This window comes from Prunus mume, linkage group LG4, assembly GCF_029339155.1.
Source record: "Prunus mume cultivar Tortuosa linkage group LG4, ASM2933915v1, whole genome shotgun sequence".
Classification (NCBI taxonomy): Eukaryota; Viridiplantae; Streptophyta; class Magnoliopsida; order Rosales; family Rosaceae; genus Prunus; species Prunus mume.
This window is the reverse complement of record NC_142701.1, coordinates 7,738,323-7,764,498: the sequence shown is the minus strand read 5'-3', so window position 1 is coordinate 7,764,498 and position 26,176 is coordinate 7,738,323. Positions and strand designations below refer to the sequence as shown.

Below are 26,176 nucleotides of genomic sequence, written 5' to 3'. Positions count from 1 at the left end.
AAACTCCATTCCAATATGAAATATTAGATTAAATAAATCAGTCTCCCTTTTGAATTGCTTGAACCTAGAAATTTTTCTGTGACTAACCTTTTTCACACCTGTATTTTCATCAACTTCATTTTCCTTTTCTGAAATACTTAGAAGGTCCTTTGAATTGTAGTCATCACTTGGAACATCACCAGGTTCTCTATGTGGTTCTTAAACAGCTTCATTCACTAGATGCCTATCAAACCACTTGTCATCTTCTGCTCTCTTTTGTTTGTCTTGTTCTTCATCTGTTTGCTTGTTGTCACTATCTATGAACTGCAGGCGCTCTTCGTTATCATCCTCTCCATCAACATTTACATCTTCTTCCTCATATACCTGTAGCTCCTCATCTTCTTGCTGCTCCTCATCTTCCTCTTTAGCTTCATCACGGCATGATCATCAATGTTCGCATCATCTTGTACATCTACATGTATCAATTGTGGTTGAAGCAAATTCTGAAAGTTAAATACAGTTGTAGAGGCTTCATTCTCTAACAAGGTGGGTTCTAGCTTTTTTGTGATGCACAAACCATGAACCCTTGATGTAGATATCTCATGCACAAACTCAAGCATATCCTAGTCTCCTCGAATTGCCACATAACCCAATGTTGTGGACCTATAGAGATAATCGACTTTTATGTGGTTGTATCCTAGTGATTCAGCAACATCATATAAGTCTAGCATAGACAACTGATCTATATTACAGTTGTCTGCACATTGGACAGTACCTCCCACATACTTCCCCTTTTTAAAATACCCTCATGGTGAATTTCAATCGTAAATAACTCTGGATCACCTACAAACAACAAAATTTAATTTAATTAACTTAACAACTTCAATTTACTACAACAAACCTACCAATCGAATCCAGCCTTTAATAACATCAGCCACATAGAGACAAAGAAACACACATACTTTACTTTGGGACCACACTTTTCTATTCGAAAAGGAATCTTACAAAAAAGCAAGAAGATAGAAGAATCCAATTCTACCGATAATCTATGGACCACAACCACTTAAACAATGAAAAGAAAGGGAAGTTGAAGACTTACTATACTTGGGAGCCTGCCTACTGCTCTGGACTTCGACACACATCTTTCTTGGTCAATATAGGTGTGTTGATTCGAGATTCCTATGACAACCTCGCCAATTTTTCAACATCAGCCAATATGCAGCTCGATTTCGTGAAATCCCCAATTCCCCCCAAACTTTCGAACCCTATAGCTACAGCTCTGACCTTGCGTCCTTTTTTCCTTCCCTTTTTTTTGGGTTGAAACTGACCTAGCCTCCTTCGACTTTTCTACTTACATTGGGTTGACTTGCGTGGACACGCGAAATGACAAAAGTAACCTCCATCTTGATGGTATAATGGATGGAAAATGCCAGATTTTGACGTCAGGGGGCACATTGGCCGAAAAAATAGACGGGTACTTAATTTTCTATATAAAAAAAGATAGGGGGTCAATTGAAACTAAGGTACAAGTTCAAAGGGCAAATCACCATTATACCCTTTAATCAATTAATTTTTTATATATGAAATAATTGAATAAGCAATAAAAGTTTTTTTTTTTTTTTTTTTTTGAGGTCCAGTCCAGTGCAAAGTTAAGTAAAGCACCAAACAACAGACTCAAAGTCTGGTCTAGTCCTAGCCAGCCCAGTCCAACACTCCAAGTCCAATTCAGTCTTGTCCAACCCGACCCACCAAACGGGAGCCTATATATTTATTCGACCATAGGTTGTGCAGCACACCCTTGTTCCTAGCTAGTTCGCAAGAGTGAATGTAGATATTCAACTTACAATTACAAATGGAAAACATTATTATTAGACTGAAAAATGTTGATAATTTATTCAACTAAAACAAAGAAAAAAAAGGAGAAAATGACTAGCATCTGTTCATCTTTGGAAGAGTGCAGCAAAAAGAATTTGATTCCAACTATCCGGAATGCCGGGAAGACACCAGTGGGTGCAATCTATGCTACGGCGGCCGCCAAAACCATAGAAGGAAGGGTGGCCATCTTTCCTGAGTTGTGACAGTGTTGTTATGTTGAGCAAGTGAACTGGCTTGGACATTGTGCGCAACACTCTTTCTAAAATAACTTGTGCTGGATGTGAGCCTCCTGGATATTGTGTTCCTAACACTGGTGCTGTTTGTCCAAAACAGGTCTCCGATTTTGCATTATCACCCCATTCTCTTGACCTATTGATTAGCACAAATAAAAAGATCATAACATTTATGTTAAAAAAACATTTCTTATAAATGGTCGTGTGCGTTCTCATATATGCCAGTGGGTTAACTATTTGTCAAAGTTAGAACAACGGCATATGAAGTTTTACTTTTCAATTTTTTTCTCTCTTCATCGAATATAGAATCTCAGATTCATGGATAAATACTTGTAACCACTTCACATTTGGTTAGTTTTTTAGGTACACGAGGATTCTGAGCCTCTGCATTTAGCATCGATGCATTTACACATATTTAATAAAATATTAACCATTAGATTAATCTAATGAATTTTAATGAGTCCAAGTCAGAATAATTGTATTATACTAAACCTCACAACTGCCGCACCTTACTATATGTATTTGATAACATTGAAATAAAAAAGAAAAAATCAAATCAAGCAGCAACCACCTCTCTCCTCAAGCCAGCCCCCACACTGCCAACCAATTGCTGACCCTTACTCTCTTTTCCTCTCACACACGCACATAGGTCGACTTGGTTTAATTGTAGTAATTGTGCGAATTATTTTTCATTTATTTGCAGATTTGTTAGGAGAGAGAGAGAGAGAGAGAGAGAGAGAGAGAGAAGTGGGAGAGGGGGTTAAGTGTGGCAGCCATGGATGGCTGGGGAGCTGCCACAGGGGGGATAGTAGGCTGGGTTGAAGAGTTGACGCTTGCTGAGACATTTTATTTTTGTTATTGTTATAATATTTTTAATATTTTATTTCAAAGGTTTTTATTTTTTTATTTTTATTTTTATTTTTTGAGATACATCATACGGGGTAGGGGGCACACTATCTGTGGGATTCGAAGGTGAGTCATGGGGGGGAGCGGGGAGCACCTCAACCACTGAGGTAAACCTGAGGACCCTCTTTCAAGGGTATTTTTAGAAAAAGTTATTATACACATATAAGGTGTAAAGAGATGTTGATGTGGACTGATTAAAATGCATTAGATTAATTTAATGGTTAACATATGTTTAAATGCATGTAAATACATCGATGCTAAATACAAAAATTCGGGATCCGTAAACGAATTAGTGTTGAAAAAAGTCCTTATCTAGGCAGCCCATTGTTTACCTCATATGATCCGGAGAAACACCTTGGAAGAAGACCTTTGTTTTACTAGGATCTACACTAGATTCCACCCATCTAGCCCATGTCGTCAAAGCTTTCTCATAGGCCTTCATGCGATCAATGTCCTTGTGTGCATTATTCACACCATATCGAACTTGTGCCCACCTGCATTACTTTATTAATTCTAAAAATAAAAAAAAGAAACAGAAAAAAATTGTAACACATACGGTTGTTTTCTTCCAGTATGAAGCCACCAATGCCATGTATTGAAGACCAAGACATCAAAGGTTCTCCAATAACTTCCATTTTGAATTGAGTCCAGCATTAGAACACGCCCATTGCTATCATTCACAACATCTACCAGAAAGGCATTGCGGGACAGAACGATCGAAACGTCGTATGCCTACAAATTAATGCAAGTTGAGCATGAGCATGTTGTCGTTCCCAATTTCATGTACGATTTGGAGATCCTAATTAATTAGGTATTAAATGCATGGTTTAGAAGGAAATTAAGGTAGGTATAGCCTTACTGGAAACTTGAATGTGGAGACACCTCCAACCTTGGACAAGGTGTAGCTGGCTTCTGGCACTGATGTATGAAGCAAACATGTGAGAGACTGCCATTGGTTCATGCTCAATGAGTCCCCTACAAATAGGATGCGCTTCCCTCTAAATCTTCCCAAAAAGCTTCTTCCATCGAACCTACATATATACATTGTCCCCAAGAATTATATATAAATAAAATAAAATAGAGAGAAAAAAGAACAATGGCAAGAAGACTCAAGTACCTTGGTAAATCGCATGAAGTGGGCTGCCATCTGTACTTGAGATACTCATTATCTGGTCTACCATTCTTTTGGCAATCAAACTCCTTCAAAATGAAGGGACAGTCTGTTGAAATGTAGAGAGGGTAGGACCTATCGTACACCCATTCTCCATGGAAAAGGTCACACCCAGACCCAGCATTGTTTACTTGTTCCCTCACCCAATATTGACTCACCACACCCCCTGTCTGGTACAACAGAGAAAATAATATTAATGCTACAGAAAATATAGAAGAAACAGCCATGTGTCAGAACTCAGAAGAAGGTGGTAGCCAAAAATTTTATTACTTGGGTGAGTTTAAATAGTGCAAACTGTGCTTCTTATAAGTCTAATTTCTGTTCTTAATTGATTGATTTAGTCATTAAGGGCTTGAATTATTAACTTAACCTTTCTGAAACACATTAGATTAAAATATTCTCATTAAGGGCTTCATTTAGGCGAAGATTCTTTTTATTGTCTTAAAATGTGGGGTTCGATTAATCATTTAACAACATAACATGTTAGATACCTGCTACGAGAAGATTTACCCTTTATATTTCTTTTTTTACCCCTCATTCAAGACAAAGCCTAATTGATGATGAGATATTGGCCTTTGCAAGTGGCAAAGACAGTGGCTGTGTCCTGATTGGTTTAGGCGTATAAAGGAACTTCTTGTTTGGATTGTTGCAAGTTTTGAGTGGCTTTTCTCCACCCGCAAATGATAAGGTTGGAGGCTAGCTACCTTCCCAATTCGTAACATTTTAATTTTTTCTTTTTTCTTTATAGTTGGTATTTTGATTAGATCGATCCAATCTCTCCAAGCAGCTCCAAAATGGATGTATCAATCAAGACGCCAACTTCAGAAACATTGAAATAAATAAAAAACAAAGAAAACACAATGAATTATACAGTAATTTTCCTATTGTTTCACGGTTGTCCAAAAACAAAGAAAAAAAAAACATCGAAAGTTACACAAGAAAGTGCAAAAAAATTTGGACCATTTCTCGATTTATGCGTGTCATCCTTGCGCAGGGGCCATGCTAATCTTCTCTGTATCGTTCCAATTTTATTGGATGTCCCCGAAGGAACGAGCTTTAGTATTGAAAAGCTCTATAGAAAGGTTTCATTCATAGAACGGTATTCCGATATGGGATTCATGTTTCCTAGTTCTTAGTCAAGATTCCCTCCTACTTTAATAGTCTGGCTGGCCCAAGTCTATGACAAACTCCCGTCCCTTATCACTTGGGCCTTTCTTTGCTCATTCAATCCAAAAATTAAAGCCCAGAAACATATCTGGAAATGCCCGTTGATTTTTTATTAACACGATTTCAAGACAACTGTACATTCCAAAATTATATAATTAATTAACAAGCTCTGTGACTTGTTTCTGTTTTAAATTATTTATAACCTTTTTATATATCTTTAAAAAAAAATTACAGTAGCTTTTTTGAATGTAAAGTTTTTTAATCCCTTCGAAATTTGGTAAATATGACGATTACAAAGAAAATGTTAACATATATGATAGATTTCAAAACATATGGTCATGGACCACATAAATATGTTCACTCTTGGAGGTTATTAACCAATGTGATTGAGCATATGCAGAGCACTATTTGTGTCCTCTTCAATAAAAACAAGAAATCTTACACATGCATGTGAGATAGTTATTTTCAGGCAGAAAATTCATTTCGTTTTAGGGTGAAACTTCAATTTTCTTCACTCTGTAGGCAAAGTGGTTGAATAATTGATATATATATTTGGAAGTGGATGGATTGGAATACAAATTATGTAGAGATTATGAACTGCAATTACATACTCACATGCTACAACAAAATGTTGCTTTAGCGACGATTTTTCCAGCGAGGAATTATATTTTCTCGTAGAAGCAGCTTTTCAGCGAGAAAAATGTTAAATGCTCGCAAAATGTGACCTAAATTTTGTTTCCAAATTAGACCAAGCTATAGCGATGACATGTTGGATGCAGCGACAAAAAATTAGTTGGTTTTTCTTTGTATGAGAGCTGCATATAGAAGTTGATTCCAAGTATCAGGAACACCGGCCAGACACCAGTGGCTGCAGTCCATGTCCCTGTGACCGCCGTGACCATACACAGACGGATGGCCATCCTTTCTTAGTTGTGAAAGGGTTGTGACGTTGAGCAAATAAGCTGGCTTTGACATAGAATGCAGCACTCTTTCTACTACAAGCTCTGCTGGATGTGAACCTGCTGGATACTGATGCCCAACCACTGGTCGCATTTGTCCCTCACAATGTTTTGCAGTTCGCTCCCCCCAATCACCTCCACTAATTAACCAAACATTCATACAATAATTGGGGAATAAAATGTTGCAGAAAAATGTTATAAAACAGGTGAGCTTGTAATTATAAGAAAAAGTAAATAAGGTCATGCGGTAAATTGTCATATCAAAGATGTGATAGGATGTAAATGTGGGGTGGAACAGTTGGTTAGGTCAGTGACGTTGTAACAATAATTAATCGATAAAGGACATGTAAATCATAAAATAAACTATTATATCCGATGATCATTTGAGTTAGTGACATGTCTCTAGTCAAATTTTATGATGTTAAGCTATAACTAGCAATGTGATAGATGCAAGGGTGCTGAACCATTAGATAAGAATTCGTCTCATGAGTGGTTCAGATTCATAGTCTTAAAACATAAGATAACATAGTTTTACGTTGTGAATATGTCTCAATCAATGTATACAGGCAAGGCCAGGGAAATCTTACTTATTATGATCTGGGGAAACACCCTGGAAGAAGACTCTTGTTTTTTTGGGGTCCAAATTGCTGTCAATCCATCTAGCCCAAGTGTTGAGCCCCTTCTTATACGCAACCAACCGATCCATGTCTTTATACAGGCGGTTTCCTTCTTGAATTAGATCCCAACTGCAACACATGACATTCATTGAATACAACAATGTTTAGTTAATTGCTTATGACAAAGGCAAAATAAATTGGAAATTTTTGTTTGGGCCATCTTTAGAAGGAAAATTTGTGCGAAACGAGGATACCACTGTTTTGCTATTATCAGCCAATCACAAATTCTCACATGGAAAAGTCACGCATCACATACCGTGGTTGACCGGAAATAGAAAAACAATGCTATCTCTAGCTTTAGGGTATTAGAATTAATTTTGATCTTACGGTTGCTTCCTTCCACTGTGAAGCCACCAATGCCATGTGTTGAAGATCAAGAAGTCAATTCCCTTCCACATTTTCCCACTTTCAATAGAGTCAAGTTTAAGAACTCGCCCAGCTTTTGTTGCTATAATATCAACCAGAAAGGCATTCCTAGAGAACATGACCTTCACATTGTATGCCTGCAGGTTGTGGAACAATATCGCAAATATTGAAGTTATTTTGGGTGTTTTAGTGAAACTCCCATTTAATAATCTTATTCATCATATTCTCGTTAGCATCTTATGTGACAAAATATTGTTCATATAGGAGTGCATAAATTTGGTGAGCTTGACATTATTGTTTTCGACTCGTAGAGAGATTGGACCCTCTCTAATAGGTGGGTGGATCCACATTAGTTTTATTCCCACCATATGCTCACCAATGTGATTCATATATATGAACGGTTTGTCTAAGGCTTTATCATATACCTTCTTGTTGTTAAGTGTTGATGTTGACAGGCTATGGTTTAGGAAGATATATAATAAAAGTAATGCATATTGTATATGCAAACCAACGTTGGTTTGATTGGTTGCTCTTTCAGTTCATGTATTAAGCTTTACCTACCAAAAACAGCTGGTAGAGATATGCATTATAAAAGTATAATTGTCATCATTCGCATTATTAACTTAAAGACTCTAAAAAAACAATGTTAGATGCAGAGTCCTTGTTGAGAAAATTAATTATATGAGACTTGAAAAATAATGTTGGTCGAGTTCAAGATAATCATCTCTATTGTTTGCGAGAGACGCAAAAAATACTAATAAATCTATGTATTAGTGTCAAATGCAGTGCACTCGTATCGTATGGAGAATTAATTATAAACGCATGAACAAAAACTAAAAAGAAGGTAAAATTGAGGGGTATAATTAGTCTTACAGGGAATATGAATGTGGATAGCCCTCCTATCCTGAACAGTTTATATGGGGTTTGTGGGTTGGCTGTATGAAGCATACAAGTAAGTGACTGCCATTGATTCAAGCTCAGTGAGTCCCCAACAAACATGATGCTCTTTCCTCTAAATCTTTGCAAGAAATCTTGACCGTTGAACCTACATGGATAAGTTTTATCCAATCATATGATGTGATACTAAGCTCCAATTGAGGAAAACCCCTTCAATATTTTTCTGCTTTTTGTAATTGGAATAATATCAAAGAAAAATAGTCTTAAATTTGAGGACAAAATGCATGAAAGCAACCCATCGACAACCCTATCTCTATATGCGAGTAGTAGCATTCATCATTGCAAAGATGGGATCGGAGAGCGGCCAACAGAAAAACCATATACAGAACCATTTGCTTCATAAAAGAAAACGAACCATTTGAAAGAGAACTAGAGATTAAAGCAGCAAAGGCTAGTCATGGGTGTATTTACCTTGTTAAGCTGCAACCAGTGGGCTGCCATCTATATTTAAGATAGTATTTGTCTGGACGACCATTCTTTAGGCAATCGAATTCCTTCTCTATGAAGGAGCATTTTGCTGAATTATAGAGAGGATATGATGCATCATAAACCCACTTTCCTTGGAAAATATCACATCCTTTAGTGGAAGTTACATTTCCATGTACATGGTGCACAAGAGAGAGCACAATAACAAGTGTGCTAATGCCAAAAATATCCATGAGAGAGAGAGAGAGAGAGAGAGAGAGAGAGGGAGAGGTTGGAGACTCTCACAATGTATGTGACAGAGTGGGTTGAAATGCATGTATATATAATAATTACATATGCGACTGAAGGGGTTGATAATACAAAGACTACCTACTTGAGACGATTTCATCAATCCCGTCCTAAAATACGGCCTTCCACTCTAAACTCATAAGAAAAGGGAACGGAAAATAAATTCGTAAACCTGCGAAGGGATTTTATAGTTAGTTACAATTGCGTACAAAGTACTACGTACCAATTTTGGTTCATAAGCACCCAATATTTGCATCTGTAAGATATATATAAAGAAACTATGTATAGAGTCAGTCAGGAGTTTTATAAAAAAAAATCCCAAATTTAACTCCAAAATTCATAAATGTCAGTTTTTTTTTTAAGATCTTTCAAATATAATAAAAAACACACTTAAATTGACCCAAATGCCCTGTAAATTATAACTCAATTACACCTAAAAGCTAAAAGCATAAAAACAAAATTGAATTCGTCACCTCAATCATGCTTATGAATCTTATCATAAAAATGACAATGTAATTACCAAAAAGAAGAAGAAGAGGAAAAGTCAATGTTTTCATAAATCCAGGCAATACAAATCATCTCTATGGCTATGGCTTGAATTGGTGGGTTATCTCATCAACTCTTTAAAGGGCATTTGGGTCAATTTTTGTGAGTTTTTGGTTATATTTGAATTTTTTTTTTAAGCTGACATTTATGAATTTGGTGGTTAAATTTTAGCTTTTTTTTATTTATTTATAAAAACACGTTAGTTCATGCCACCATACTAGAGTAATCATCCAATACTAAGAAGGGCAAATATAAATGAAAAAACTAAAATTTGGAGGGATATTGTTGATGAAAGATAGAATATTTACAAGATATTTTTGTACGGGCCCCTTATATCCACAACAAGGCTACATCACCACAAAATATCAAACTTATCACAAATATATATATGGTCCTCGCCATCCATGTGAGTTGAATGAGACCTCCTCTAACCAAGTAGAGACAAATACCACTAGGCAAGTCTAGTTGGTAAATTTAAGGGATAATAAATTGGTACTTTTTTTTTTGGCTGATAATGAGTTAATTGATTTTTTTTTTTTCTAATACAATAGTCTAAACTGTAAAGGGGAGGAGGGTTTCTCACACATACTATCAAAGTGCTATAGGGATTCGAACTTAAAACCATTGGTCAAAAAATGAAGACCCTTTTTCACTAGGTTAGACCCGCTGTTGAATGAGTTAATTTATTATCATCCATCCAAATATTGTGAGATGTACTTTACGAAGCTAACACACACCAAAATAAGACAAAAAAGTTTCACTTAAGAAAACATGTTCACGAATTATAAATTTTTATTATTGAAAGAAAGGTGTAAACAAGAGAGAAAACCCGAGAAAAGTTTCAGTCGCAGACCTCCTTGGGGGTCAGTGGCCTCCATCCTTCTTCTCCTCCTCTGCCTCCCCTCCTTACCCTCCTAGACCTTCCCCTACCCTATCCACTTCTGATCCTCACTCATCGCCTCCGACGCTTCCACCTTGATTAAGTTTGATGGTTGTTTGGCTATCTAGTGACGTCTGAATTTGTTGTGTGTTTCTAGTCCCTACTTTTATTTTCTATTTATTACAGTTAAAAAGTGGTAGTTATAGTTGCATTTGGGTGCGGTGGTTACTGATCATCAAAACAAAGGCCAATTTCCAGTTTTAGCCCACATTCTTCCTATATATCAACTATCACAATCATGATTGCTGGACCTTTTGTTAGTGGGGCAAAAAACCGTGTCTTTTGTTATGTTTTCTACTAATGTCATTACCGGACCTTGAAATTTGACATTGCGTGATTTTTTTTTGATGAAGCTGTGGGGATAAACCCCAAGAAACCAACAACTGACATTGCGTAATTGAGACGTCATAATTTGGACATTTATGAGTCTTAGGACCCTAACACTGTCATGCTCTTTAGCAATCGCACATGGCAGAAAAAGATGGCAAAGAGAAACACCTTTGCTCAGACTCAAACCATATACTGATTGGCTGTCCTTAATCCAAATAACAAGCTTTGTGGAAAAACCATAACCCCATCACATCAAAACAATTTTACTTTTTAAAAAAATACAGCGAAAACGATACTGACAAGAATATGGGGCCAACATTGACCTCTGAATCTTTCCCACATTTAAGAAATTCCTCTCGCCTGCCTCTGCAAATCAAGCTTCCAGTGTAACTGAATACATTGACGGGTATAAGATCCGGCGTATTGCTCACTGAGGAACATCCAACTTGTACAGCCCTAATGCTACAACGATCGACATTAAGAAGACAATATTCTTTAATGTTGTTTGGGCCTAAATTTCATGCGCCAGTTCAATTCACATTGGTCCATATTAAAAAACAGAAGTTTGGGCTTTATTTGAAATCATAAATTAGCCCAAGTGGTTTTAGAGGCCCAGATCTTTGTGAAACAATTAGCAAATGATTAAAATCAAAGATTAATTGCCATTAAATGGCGACTTAATCTGAACAAATCAAAGCTTCTAGTTAATTTCAGGATTAGGCCCAACTTCTAAAAAACTCTCACCGTTGATCTCAATCCAAGTTAGCAGATTTTTTGGAAGACCTTTTCTCAAAAAGAACTCACATGACTTTCTGACTTTGAAAAAGTAAGTTTTCAACTAAGGTAGAGGAAGTGATGGGGAGTTTACGAAAACAGGTTAAACTAAAAAACGCCCTCCATTTTAAAATGCCAAGAAAAGAAGACCAGGTCCCCTTTTCTATATGCAGAAAGGCTCTGCATCATAGTAGGTTACATTTTCAAGAGATAAACAGGGAGCAGGAGAGTTGTTCGCCAGAAAAAGCAAACGGACCATCATGGCAGGTTATGTTTTGCAAGAAATAAACAGAGAACAAGAGAGTTGGTTTTTCATAAAAAGCAAATTGACCATCACAGAAACTGACTGTTGATGGTTCTTTTTGCCAGATTAATAACTCCCCCCTTCTCTGCATTAGAAAGGAAAAATCTTTTTCAAAAGATCTATCCCTAGATATTAAAGAATAAAGCCTCATTCATATTCTCTATAAATATAAGATGAGGTGAACATGGTTAAAACAGCAAAAAAAAAAAAAAAAAAAAATTCAATCAAGACAAGAACTTTCAAGTTATATTGAAAAATTCAAAAGAATAAGGTCATTCAAATCTCAAAGAGCCTTGAGACTCTGAAGCAATCAAGCCATTCAGTTTGAAAATTCAACCAACCCTCAAGCAAAACAGCCAGAACTCAGGTTTCTGACCTCATTTCAAGTCGAAGAAACAATTCACAAAGGAAACGAGACTTCACTCGTTACAAATTTGGTTTAGCATAGACCAAATCAAGCAAGATCTGGGTTTTTCACAATATGAAAACCTCAACAAATTTATAGAGATGCCTTGATCAAGCAGAATAGGTACTAAAGAGCAACTCCAGTCCAGCAGTCATCAATCCAGCCACTTCCAGCCTCTTCCAGATTGAAGAGGCCTCAATTCTACCCATCCAACAAGCCTCTTCATGGCTTAAATAGATTAAAGCTCTGCCAATATCAAACATTGATATCGATTTCCAGCTAAAACCTCTCAGTTGAAGGTGTTGACGTTCAAATCCATCATAGACATGTTCAATCTAGCCTAACTCAAAGGCAGCTACCGAAGCAGAAATTGAAGCTCAACGTTTTGTTGTCCTTTTCGGACGTGGCAGTTCTCTTTTAAGTTGTGTAATAGGCAGTTCTGCTTAAAATAGTTCGATTTCATTCAATATCCATTCTGGCCAGAACAACTAGTCTTTACTGTGAAAAATTGTGAAATCCTCACCAGTCTGAGGCAGAAAAAGAACTTACTTGGGAGATATTCCTCACCCAAATTCACAATCACTTGTTAAAGTCAGTAATTTGGAAAACAAATTATCTTTATTTCATAAGTCTGTTAGGGTTTTTAACTGCTAACAATGGCACGCTTGCACACCAAATAAAGTTAATTTGTTGACCACCAATGGTTTTCAAGTCAATGGGGAACTTTACCCGATCATCACAAGATTAAATCCAAATGAGAGAACAAATATTGACCTAGACTCGTCTCTGAAAAATATGCCATGCTCCCAAGCACCTACCGAATAAGGAGTCAAACATCGTTCGTTCCTCATAAAAAAAGATCAAGACAGATGTCCACACTGTATTTTTTTTCTTTCCCAAACTAACATTTCCTAACTTTTTATCAGCCATATCTCAATAAGTTATTGAATTTAATCCAATAATTTAAATCTTCTTCACAATGTTGCTTCTACTTTTAAAAAAAAAAAATTAAAAAAAAACTTAATATCACAAAAGTCCCTAAGGTTTATGAAACTATCAGATTGCATCCTTAATATTTTTTTTTTGTCATTGTGATCCTCAAGGTTACGATGTGTGATCACAAATGGTATTTGCCATTAGGTTATGTCAAAAAATCCTTTAGTTTGCTGACGTGATATATATATATATATATATATATGTATGGTCCTTAAGGTTCAAGCACCTATCACAAATGGTCCTTGTGATATTTTTTTAATTTAAAAATCATAAAATTTTGGTTTTCTTTTTTAAATTTTGTGAATTTTAAATTATTTAAAAATATATATTGTATTTCAAATACACGTAACACTATATTGTTGGAGATGTGGCCTCCACATATATGCCACATCAACAAACTAATGGAGTATATATGAGCTATATGAGCATACTTTGTTTGACACAATTATTATGGAAAGCAACTAATAACAAAATTTGAATTACATACAAAATTAATGATTAATCGATTGGTAGTAGATGGTGTTAAGAGAAATTATAGAATAGTATGGATGTATCACGTCAGCATGTAATACTCTCATTCAAATATTGTCATGTGTGCATTTTAAAATAGAAATTAAACTTTTTTTACAGCTGGATTTATTTCTTAATTTTTATCTTATGAAATAAAAGATTTTTTTTATTTAAACCCCACACTTTTCTTTATTCACTTCAATACTTAAATTATTAAGCTCTTAAGTTTTATTATTGTGGAAAAAGACAAAAAAGTCATCCAACTTAATATTTAACCCAGATACAACTATACACACCCTATCACTCTTTATAGTTTTAGAAAAACACAAACTCATTTACACCCTATTGCCAGAGTACTCTTCTATTTTAAAAAGGTAGAACATTGAGGAGCCTACCTCTTTAAATGCTTAACTTGTTGTGTTTCAATGTAATAAAGTGTTTAATTCCTTCACTAATCAATATCATCTACGTATAGTAGAGTATTATTTTCTATCATATCAATAGTGCATTTCACTCTATTTTTAGGAGATCCGTTCATTAAGCTCTCTGTTCTTCCTCTATCTAGCCTGAAGAACAATAAAATAAATATCCAAAGTTAAAAAATTGTCTTTTGACACAATAATAAAACTTAAGAGTTTAATGATTTAAGTATTGGAGTGAACAAATAAAAGTGTGGGGTTTAAATAGAAAAACTCTTATATTTTTTAATTTTTTTGCTAGGTGTGTATATAGGGGTAGTTTGGGAAGACAGTGGGATTTTCTTAGAAATTGTGAAAATTTAAATTAGAAGTTGGGGTGAATTTAGAACATAGAATGAACAAAGAGAAGTGTGTGGTTTAAATAGAAAAACTCAAATAAAATTAGAAAATTGAAAAACTTAAGAAAAAGAGAAATCACAACAGCAACCCCTCATGAACCCCACACCTCTAATCCCAAAAACATGCCATGACCGTCACCCATCTCCACACTACCTGCCATGACTACCACCCATCTCCCTTCCTCTTCCTCTTCCTTTTTCCTTTTCCTTTTCAAACCTTATAGTAATTGTAGGTAATGGAGTTTAAAGAGAGGTAGAGAAAATTAGTATTAATAATTATGATGATGATGATGATGATGATGATGAAATGGAATAGTGGAAGCGTTGGTGTTTGTGTTAATGGTTGGGAAATGTTAGAGTGAATGCAAAACAGAGAGACTCTTTGAGAGAATTGTTGTATTGTATTGATTGAAGTAATTATTACCAAGGAGTTATAGTATTGGGCACCATAAATCAACTGGGAAACTTTACAATTACATGTACAGCAGCCAAAAAATTAACGCACTGGTCAGTTAAAAGTGGCACCATAAATCAACATCTGAAATTCTTTCATGGTTCTGAAATTGTCTTCAATCACGACATTCTTTTCCATCTCAGAGAGGGCAAGCCGAGCAGCTTCTCTATCTCTTTGGCGTTGCTTCTTGATCAAGTCATTAGCTTTGGCAATCTCAGTAGCTCTGAACTTGGCAATCTTGGCTTCAGCTTCAACATTATTATGTGTAATAGTAGAATGAGCAATATCCTGCTGTGCCTTGACGATGGTAGATGCAAACCTCGACTTTAACATTGCAACCCGAACAGCCCTTGCCGGTGACAGATCAAGATCACTACCATCATGCACTTGCACTTGATGATCAAGAGAAGGAGAATGATCATCGACTAGCAGTACCGATTTAGACAACGTAGTCAAGTGGCTAGAACGTTGGGATACTGATGAAACGACATTAAGACAAGTACTATTAGTAGCAAATTTACCATGATCACGAACATGAACTTCATCATCAATATTCGATGCCACCCTCCTCTTCTTGATTTGAATTGGCTCGGATGATAGTCCACGCTTTAGCACAGATGGTTGTCCACCAGGATTCACAGGAGAGAGTGGTCGAGGACGAGGAGGAAGCCAATTCTTGTAAGCTCTAAGTTGTACTTGATGAAGTTTTTCCTCCCCATCACCAGATGATGAGAGATTATTAAACCTACCATTGCAGATACTCTCACACCTTCTTCCAGACCCAGTCTTCGCCATTAACTCTTTCTATGTCTTTCTTGATGATGATAAAAAAGAAACCCTAAGTCACCAACCTGATAGAAACCCTAAAGAGAAATACAAAACCCTCGTTTTCAGACAGACTTGCTAGCTAATAGATACCAAAGATCTATCCACTACTTAGAGAAACCCCTCTAACAGTAGGAAAGTATTGTTTCTTTCGGGGCCTTTGCTTTACTTGCGCTCTAATTAACTAAGAATAATCCAATCAAATATTTTAATAAATTATTTTTTTTCTGAAATCTAATAAAAGATTCCGTGTATCTCAAGCCACTGTTACAGCTGAGGGCATGTTAGTTTATTGTTTTATTATTTTTGTTTGATATTTACTGATCTTTTGCATCCTTTAGGGCACACATGTCTTACACACAAAGGAATAAGGAAAATATGACTATTACGTACTTCGCTAGCTGGCACGTATGTAGGTTAGGTGGATATGTCGGGATAGATCTTCATCTCATTCTCTGTCGTGCTTATCATCACATCTCATTATATTCAAAAAAGAATAATTTTTCCTTTATTTTTGGAGTTTTCTTCTTCTCAAAATTTAGTGATGGCGGTGAAATGAGCAAAAAATCTTAATTACGCATCCATAATACATAGATATAATATTTTAAAAACTAATTTTATGATATATATAAAAGAGATATTTATCCATATCTTAGCACTAGTGAACTATACACAATTTAATTTCTATAAACAAACCAATTAAAAAAAAACTCAAAAAAAGGCAGCTGTCTCTATTGAATTTAATTTTGATTATTAAATAACTTCGATGTCCTTTTGAATGTTTTGGGGGCTGGGATTGTTTTCAGAAATCAATGGCAGTTTTGTAATTTATAGAAAGTTCGAAGCCTCGTTGTTATATTGTAAATAGGCTTTGGGTGTGTTTCTAAAATCCATTTCGCTCTTGTATTTGGTATAATATGAATCTCTCCCAAAAAATCAAACAAAAAGTTCAATAAACTTTATAGTTATGGGTTTTTGACATTCAAACTCAATAAAAGTTCTATAGTTTGGAAAGAAAAAAGAAAAAATAAGTGTAATATTAGTTAGACTTAACATGAGGTCGCCAACATGGTCTAGTCCAGACGAAAATGACATTGACTTGCAAATCAGTGGTTCTAATTTTGAACTCTAATGGCACCTTGACAGTGTATGTGAGAAAACTCCTTCCCCCAATATTGCTTGTATAAAAACAAAAAAACAAAAACTTAACATGGTCTAACAAATTAAGATTATGATGAATTGCATCACATACTTCATTTCGTAAACATTATTTGATTTTTCATTATTGTATATCGGTTACATTAAAGCAATCGAGTCATTGACATATCCTCTTCTTAACTCTTTTTTCCATCCTTATCACTTGGACTAAACCCGAGGGCTTAAATTTGATTTGATTTTCCGACCCCACATAATTAATTAGTTGGTTTTTCTTTGTGTGAGAGCTGCATATAGAAGCATATTCCAAGTATCAGGAACTTCGGCCAGACACCGGTGGCTGTAGTCCATGTCCTTGTGACTGCCATGACCATACACAGATGGATGCCCGTCTATTCTTAGTTGTGAAATAGTTGTGACATTTAGCAATTTAGCAAATGAACAAGGCTTTTCATAGAAGGCAGCACTCTTTCAACTACTATAGCTCTGCTGGATGTGAATCTGCTGGATACTGATGCCCAACCATTGGTCCCTCACATTGCTTCGAAGTTGGCTCTCCCCAGTCACTTCCATTGAAAAAACATTAGAGACTCAAATTTGGTGCATGTGCCACAGTCACGTGCTACAATCTAAGTGCATTAATAATACCACATTAACATGTCACGTGGTGTTACATACATGTAAATAAAAAATTAAAAAAATATTACCCCATATAGGTAATTGAATATGCATCAATTCATGGGCAAACATTTGACCCTAATTAAGCCCACTAAAATTATCCTACACAAATGTTTCCTTATGCATATAAACCGTACACGATCTCTTACCATATATCTTTCTTTTTATTGGGTCAAAGCTAGAAAGAGGGAGGAGATTTACTCACATACATTGGTGCCTAGGGATTTCGAACTTGAGATCAGTAATTTTAGACCAAACATACCTCTTACCATATATCTAAATAAGCTATGTAATCATTTTTTCGTATGTATTATACACTTAAGTAAGAGTTCGTCTGATTAATAGTTCAGATTGCTAGTTTGTTAACATAATATGTATATACATGAGTAGAACCAAAGTCTTACTTATTATGATCTGGGGAAGCACCCTGAAAGAAAACTCTTGTATTTGTTGTGTCCAAATTGTTGTCGATCCATCTTGCCCATGTCTTGAGCCCTTTTTCATACGCAACTAAGCGATCCCTATCTTTGAACATGCGGTCCCCTTCTTGAATAACATCCCAAATGCAATACATATATATACATACATTCATCGTATCATTTGCTCCTATATGACCAATACACAATAAATTGCAAATATTTCGGCAATTTTGAAAGAATAGGCATTGGAATATTATCGATCTTACGGTTGCTTCCTTCCACTGTGAAGCCACCAATGCCATGAGTTGAAGATCAAGACATCAATTTCCTTCCACATTTTCCCACTTTCAATAGAGTCAAGTTTAAGAACTCGGCCAGCAGTTGTGGCTATTGTATCAACCAGAAATGCATTCCGAGAGATCATGACCTTGATTTTGTATGCCTGCCAGTTGTGGAACAATATGGTAATTAAATTGCTCAAGTTCCATGATAAAATGGTCTGCTTATAGAAGCAATTGAGTAATTATTTTAGGATTGATCATTAATAATCACCGAATAATCTTACATAAATTACAAAAATAAAAATTTTACACAAGCGATACTGGGGAGGGGGGAATCGAACTTATGACGTCAGATACATAAATCACATTCTTTGATCATATAGTGATGTCACTTGCTTAGTGAATTATTATTTAATTGGTAAATGAAGACCTAGTGAAGAATTTCATAAAAACAAAGGTGGAAATTAAGAGATAGTTAATGAGTCTCACTGGGAATGTCAATGGAGATAGCCCTCCAGTCTTGAACAGTTTATATCAGGCATGTAGGTTTGATGTATGAAGCATACAAGTGAGTGACTGCCATTGGTTCAAACTCAGTGAATCCCCAACAAACATGATGCACTTCCCTCTAAATCCTTTCAAGAAATCTCCACCGCTGAAACTACATCAAGTCTCAATTCAATCATATCAAAATAGTAGGATCCAGTTGAAAAAATCCCTTTCAATTTCCTGCTTGTTAAATGTTTTTTGGGGTGCTTCGTTTTCTTTTTGTTAAATGTTTCAGTAATCAAAGATGGAAATGGTTGGGTAGATGGAAAAGGTAAGTACTAATTGAGATTTTTTTTTTCTGGACTCTCCATATTAAGAAGCTCTTCTGCTACAAATATACTTTTAGGAAAAAACAAAAGCTCTCTTTTTTTTTTTTTTTTTTTTTCTCTGTGCCATTAGTATCACGGATGATTGTGCCGTTAGATGGATCCCTGCATCTATTCCTAAAATTCCACACTAAACTCGGGCCTTTGATTATAAACTGTAAAGAAAGACAAAAGGAAAAATAAGTAAATTCCTAAAATTCTTGAAAGGATTTGTTGTTGTTAACTAAATTAGCTACAATTTTCGTTCCTTAAGGCACCCAATTTGCATATGTGAACTACAGATATGTGGAGAAATTTTTATATGTCATCATGTTACTAATTTTTCAAATTATGGCACATGGTGAGTCACATAGATAAGGTCAGACCCAGGATATCAAAAAAAAAAAAAAAATTTGGGGGGAGGGGAGAGGGGGGGGGGCTAAATTTATCTTACATAAAAGGAATTACGCATAAAGGGGTAGATTCAGGTGATCAATAGCCCAAATTAATTATACCTATGGTGTGTCCTTGGACGTATATACATGTGTTATAATATGAGTAGAAGTTTTAAAAGGCATGTGGGCACCTTTCGGCTCTCCCTGAGGTGAGGCGTCCCTAAATCGTCTCAAGTTGCTCTTTGCTTAGCAAAATACTTGTTTAGCCCAAGGGCAGTGGTTATTAAGGCATTGCGAACCGTCACTAATGGCAGCAGAGCCGCCTCTATTTTAGTTCCCTATTTCTTGCTGAGGTGCAAGCTAGGCGAGGAAGACCACCATATTTCGTCCCCTGAACTTTTTTTTTTCACATTAAGCTGAAACACCGTCAGTTTGAATTTTAAACCTTGAGTATTCAGTAAAACTATGTAATCAATCACTAATAAATTTCATAAATACAAGTCTCAGACTCTCAAACCTGGTTCACTCTCCCATCCCAGCCCACTGAACCTAATTTGAGCTACCACCTGATAAAAATTTCACATAATGAAAACTTTATTTAAACGAATCATTTGTTTGGGATATAAAGAATGCCTAATTTTGAGTAAGAGCTGCGTAAAGAAGAACATTCCAAGTATCAGGAACTCCAGCTAAACACCAATGACTGCAGTCCATGCCCCGGTGCCCGCCAAGGCCGTAGACAGACGGGTGCCCATCTTTTCTAAGTTGTGAAAGAGTTGTAACATCCAGCAAATGGACTGGCTTTGACATGCTACGTAACACTTTCTCTACTACTTCCTCTGCTGGATGTGCTTTTCCTGGATAATCTGGACCTGGAAGTGGTTTTGATTGGGCATTGCAGTTTATTGCCTTTGGATCACTCCACTCTGTTGCACTGATGCAAACAACATTGAGTTTGATTAGAAACTATCACAAACTAGGTTGAATATTTCTAGTTTTACAAAAGGGTGGTAATATATAGAAATAAGATCACATGTATTAAGAGATCTCATGGAAGAAGTAATAATGGGTGAAGCTTCCTTCGAACTAATGTATGCTTTAGAACCGAATGGATTGGAGTTGAGTCCAAGTTAGTCTTTTTGAGATTAACTGCTCTAGACGAAACTTATAAGATATAATATGTTGGATTATTGTCCAATTTAATAAGTTCACCGAACATCGGTCAAGACATTAGTTCAATTTAGTACTTGAAATAGTTTAGTAGGCCGAACCACCAAACCTAGTGATTATGCATTGAGAATATTTTATAGCACGAAAGTATTAATGAAGCAAAGGTGTAGAAATCTTTGAATATTGACTACGATTAACAGATTGTAAGATACTTACTTGCTGTGATCTGGAGAAACACCTTGGAAGAAGACCATGGTTTTGTTGGGATCCACATTGGAATTTACCCAACTAGCCCAAGTGTTCAATGCCTTCTCATATGCAACCAAGCGATCCATGTCGGTGTAAGTTTGTTTCCCCACTTGAATCAAATCCCACCTGCAACATATTAAAAAAACAAAACAAAAACAAAAGCTCAATTACTTGGACAACATATAGAGATAGAGAGGCAACCAAAAGCTCAAGGAATGAATAAACCAAATTGAAGAAAGTCAAATAGGGGCCCTACGGTTGCTTTCTTCCGGTGTGAAGCCACCAATGCCACGTGTTGAAGATCAATACGTCGATTCCCAACCACAGTTCCTCATCCTGAGTTGAGATTGAGTCAAGCTTGAGGACTCGGCCAGCAGGTGAGGCTACGATATCCACAATAAAGGCATTGCGGGAGAACAATACTTTAAGATTGTATTCCTGCAGTATATGTGGGTTAGATCAGTTGGTTAGGTCAATGAATCCACTGCTTAAACTTGTACCGAAATACGAATTTCCCATTTCTATAGATTAGATTAATTTAAACTATCATTTAATTGACAATCGTCATATAAATTTAACAAAACAAATCTGTACAAATCATAAAACGCAATTTCTTTATTTAGATTTAGTCTTTTGCTAATTAAAAGTTAAAAGAACTTTTTTACTTTATTATTTTTCAAATTTGGTATCAATTAAAAATCAATCTTCCTAGTTTCACATGGACAGCAATCATTGTCATACGGACCAAAGTGCAACAAACATAAATATCATTTGGGAACTGACCAAGCAACGTCATATATGAGAAGAAAATCACCAGTTGTCAAATTACAAGAATAAAAGATTTTAGAACAGCTGTATATAAGCTCACCGGAAACGTGAAAGTGGAGAGCCCTCCAGTCCTGACCAATGTGTACTTGGCCTTTGAAACAGCTGTATGAAGCATGCAAGTAAGTGACTGCCATTGGTTCAAGCTCAACGAGTCCCCAATGAACATGATTCTTTTCCCTCTAAATTCCGTCAAAATTCGACTACCATCGAATCTGGATCATCAAAGTTTTATACACAGATCAATAAAGTTGACGCTGGATTTACAAAGATGTGTAAGTTGCATGATTTGGGTAATGCTCTCTTGTCATAAATCTAATCATGTTACGTCACAAAATTGTAAATTAGAATCGCACATTTAAACATAATTTCAAATGACTAATTTGACAATTACGTCTTATTTTCATGCTCAAACTAAGAAAAATAATCTACTAGTGTTCTATGGAAACATTTTGTAATATTGCATTTACTTAAAAACCGCTATAACTTTGAATTATTATGGATTATCATGTGTCAAAGAGTTTTACTTGCGCATGCATCAACATACCAAATATACAGATATAATTTGGCCATGGTCCTCATATTTACTTGGTGTTGATTACAACTTGTATGAAAGTATGAAAGGAACCCAGGTGCATTCCATTTAGAATGTCAAATGCTAACCACCAATCTCAAATATGTTTGGTAATAATGATGAAATAGGCAAACCCAAATACCACACACACAAACAAAGACAGAAAAATAGGTAACCCAAATATCTTGAAAAAGAAAATAACCTTGACAATAATAATTGAAGATGATAAAGACAAAAAAAATGTAGAAAATTAGGAGAAGTTGACTAAAAGTCAATGAGATAGAGCCACAAGTTGTTCAACTCCCAAACCAAGCATGTGATTCCAGCCTGGCTAATCAAACACTTGACTGAAACTATATATATATATATATTGAGTTTCAGTTGAGGATTCTTCAAATGAATTTATTTGAAGAATTTCTCAATAAAAGGTGATTATATATATATATATATATATATATATATATATAGTGGCAAAGCTAGGATTTCACATTAGAGGGAGCCCTTCGCAAAATTTTAAAAAATAATTTAAATAGAAGCGTTAGAGCGCTAACCGCTTAATAAGTTAATTCAACACTAACTACTCATTTTAGCCCACTTCGTAATTATATCATTTAATAAATTAATAATATATTTATATATACACGTTCGTTACAATCATAATTTTAATGATTTATTTGTTTATTTTTAGAAACATGAATTTCTTATTTTAAATTTGCCTACATTATTAAAAACTGAACTTAATAATTTATATTTCAACATAAAGAAGAATAAAAATCCCAACACTAAGGTACACTCAATGAACTCATAACATTGCAAAAGACTCGTGAAGATTTAAAAGAACAAAAAAAAGAGAGTATTTTTCACAGCAAATAATGCATCCAAGAAAGCTAGTAAGGACATCCAGTGATTAGAAAACGGAGCAATTTGTAGCAAGAGATTTTTCACTGTCACTCTTATCTAGTCACATATAGGGTTATTAATTCACTAATGTTATAACATGTGTATATAATTATTAATAATATTTTCAAAGTCCATAAAATATCAACAATGTTATCCACCATATTATAACACGTAAATTAATAACACCCCGTGGCAAAAGATAGTCAAACTCTAACATTTCTCATTCAGAGCTAGTCACGCCTATAACATTGGAAAGGAAAATTTTAAAAATGGCAACTCAAAAATCACGACCAATAAGATTCTAAATGTCATATTGTCACGGAATAAGATGATACAGTTTGGCATGTGAAATCTTTTATTGCCAAACAGTTTGGCGCCGGCACAATATGTAAATTTTCAAACTATCAATCTAAACCATTGGTCCAGGAGAATATTTCTTGAATGTGTGTGTTCTAAATTGACACTTCCGCGACGTAAAATGTCGAATATCTAGAAATGTATGTACATATGCATGAATGGTATACTTACTTTGGTAAGTTGCAGGCAGAGGGCTGCCATCTATATTTGAGATAGTCTTTGTCCGGGCGGCCGTTCTTTATGCAATCAAACTCGTTTTCGATGAAGGGACAGCTAGGCGCGGCATAAAGAGGATATGAATCATCAAAAACCCAATTGCCATGAGAAACATCACAGCCATTGATATCACTTCCTACGAGCCCTCCATGAACTTCTTGATACAGAACAGAAAGCACAAGCAGTGCTATTGTTGTAGCACCAACTGCAAAAGCATCCATGAGATCAGAGAGAGAGATTAGAAGGTTGGTGCAACTCACAGGGTATATAGGCACATATAATATAATGCAAGTAATGTGCAATGCATGGAATTATTTATTTATTTCCTTGTGGTTGCAGTTAAATCTTTCATAATCAGAAAGGAAATTATGAGATTGGAATTTGGTCTTTCCTTGCATATATGGATAGATATTGACATAAAGAGATTCCTGATGTGTGTGTGTGAGAGAGAGAGAGAGAGAGAGAGAGAGGCTGAGAGAAGATGCGAGATAGGCTGAGAGAAGAGAAGGGGGAGAGGGAGTTTCAAAGTAGTTTGGTTTGGATGAAGAGAGAGAGAGGAAGGGACATTTTCTAGGTTGGTTCTGGTGGGGTCACAGCCACCAAAGGTTTAGGCAAAATATTAAGGTTACTTCTAGCTGTGGGTGGCCAATTGTTTATGCTAATGATTGACAGCGATTAAAATATAAGCAACAACATATTTAATTTTATTGTACTCAAATATAATGTCGACAAACAACAGTAACCGAGTGTGACCAGACTTTTCACATATTATAATTACTAAATGATGTAGTGTGAGGTGACCTTGTTAAGTTCAATTTAAAAAAATTTAAGAAGGCGTTTAGTTTGTGAGAAAAGGGATTTGAGAATGGAAAATCATTTTCACTTTCAAGTTTGGTAACTTCCGGACTTACAACATGGAAAAAAAAGAGGGAAAAAAATAGTGTTTACAATAGTAATGCTTTAATAAAATAGCTTGATTTTATTCTTCTATTTTCAGTTATGCCGTGATTAACGAATTTGCACCATCTACATGTTGTAATTCAAACCGCTATCACTTTTTAGATCACAATTCATTTCTGTGAAATGGGGCTTGGGAATGGGAAATCTTTTGATTTTCCATATTTGGTAAATCTAGTCTAAGCATAGGAAATGATTGTCTGGTGGGAAAATAGGGGTCAAAATGAAATGGGTTTTATTTTCCTTTCCCATCGGAAATTAAGGCCAACATGCACAGTTTTCATAGTCATTTTGTTCCTATTAACAATTTTGAATTACAATATAGCATTGAATGCATTTTTTTTAGAGTGGTGATTTCCCCACTCGGGGGAAATCATTGCCCTTTTTTTAATATAATGTGGGTCTAAAATAAAATATTGCTTTCAATTGATTGATGGTACCATATCATGCATTATTGAGTGCAAGTAATATTTTCTTTATGCTTTTAATTGACAAAACTGTGCTGAAGAATAAACTGATTGAGCAATGACAACCAAGGAACATGGCACGGATGATGTATTAGCAAGGAAATACAGATGTTGTAGCAGTAGGTAGAATTGGCTGTATAATGTGTATTTATTAATGATTTATTGGAATATGAAAAGGAATTTCAAGTTTGAATTATTTTTTTAAAATAAAATATCGTAGTCTGAATTATTTTTAAAAATAAAAATAAAATAAAAGGAATTTCGTACATCAGCAAGCAATTCTACGAAAGTCAACATAAATACAAATACAAGACTTAACGTCTGGCAAGTTCAATCAAATCAAATAATAAAATATTCTGTTGCTAAACTGAGGCGGCGCTTGTCCCATTCTATTTCTCCACGAGCGCTTGCTGGTGACAGAAGGGCTGTTTTCTCTGCCTCAGCAGATTTGGAAAGCAATCGCAGAAAATAAGGACCTCAATCTTCCCACTTAGTGTCTTTTCTTCCGATTAGAAACTAATTTGTGGTCTTCACTTCTCATACAAGTAATTTTCTTTAAGAGTTGATTTCTTGTAATATTTTGTGTGTGTGTTTTTTTTAGATAAGTTTTTTTTTTTTTTAGTTTAATACAAGTAATTTGTTTACTTTGTGTTGTTTCCAACAATTATATATTAGAATTATGTACTTGTTGTAAATCCATGAGTTGGTGGATGACCATCATACCTCTTAGTATTCACTCTTTCTAATTCTATGTAACCTATACATTAAATATC

General features: G+C 35.3%; 3 protein-coding genes, 1 non-coding gene and 1 pseudogene across 4 annotated transcripts; all 5 read right to left on the bottom strand.

Annotated features, from left to right (window-relative positions):
* Positions 1-1,713: 1,713 nt before the first annotated feature.
* On the bottom strand, positions 1,714-4,424 carry LOC103328292 (protein trichome birefringence-like 43). Its single transcript, XM_008230680.2, has 5 exons — positions 4,111-4,424; positions 3,853-4,024; positions 3,550-3,725; positions 3,326-3,487; positions 1,714-2,223 (listed from the first exon to the last, which is right to left on the bottom strand). The coding sequence occupies exons 1-5, from the start codon at positions 4,389-4,391 to the stop codon at positions 1,920-1,922; spliced, it is 1,095 nt and encodes a 364-aa protein (XP_008228902.2). The 5' UTR covers positions 4,392-4,424; the 3' UTR covers positions 1,714-1,919.
* Positions 4,425-5,112: 688 nt separating this feature from the next.
* LOC148917827 (U6 spliceosomal RNA) lies at positions 5,113-5,215 on the bottom strand. Its single transcript, XR_016126560.1, has one exon. It is a non-coding gene; the product is annotated as a U6 spliceosomal RNA (small nuclear RNA).
* A 644-nt stretch (positions 5,216-5,859) lies between these two features.
* On the bottom strand, positions 5,860-9,005 carry LOC103328254 (protein trichome birefringence-like 43). Its single transcript, XM_008230655.3, has 5 exons — positions 8,702-9,005; positions 8,207-8,378; positions 7,295-7,470; positions 6,878-7,036; positions 5,860-6,430 (listed from the first exon to the last, which is right to left on the bottom strand). The coding sequence occupies exons 1-5, from the start codon at positions 8,947-8,949 to the stop codon at positions 6,121-6,123; spliced, it is 1,065 nt and encodes a 354-aa protein (XP_008228877.3). The 5' UTR covers positions 8,950-9,005; the 3' UTR covers positions 5,860-6,120.
* An 8,317-nt stretch (positions 9,006-17,322) lies between these two features.
* Positions 17,323-19,837, bottom strand: LOC148917826 (protein trichome birefringence-like 43; annotated as a pseudogene).
* A 309-nt stretch (positions 19,838-20,146) lies between these two features.
* On the bottom strand, positions 20,147-24,433 carry LOC103328295 (protein trichome birefringence-like 43). The gene is made up of 5 exons (XM_008230682.3): positions 23,935-24,433; positions 21,976-22,147; positions 21,364-21,545; positions 21,075-21,233; positions 20,147-20,622 (listed from the first exon to the last, which is right to left on the bottom strand). Exons 1-5 carry the CDS (start codon positions 24,198-24,200, stop codon positions 20,322-20,324), a joined length of 1,080 nt encoding a protein of 359 aa, XP_008228904.2. The 5' UTR covers positions 24,201-24,433; the 3' UTR covers positions 20,147-20,321.
* Between the last annotated feature and the right edge of the window lie 1,743 nt (positions 24,434-26,176).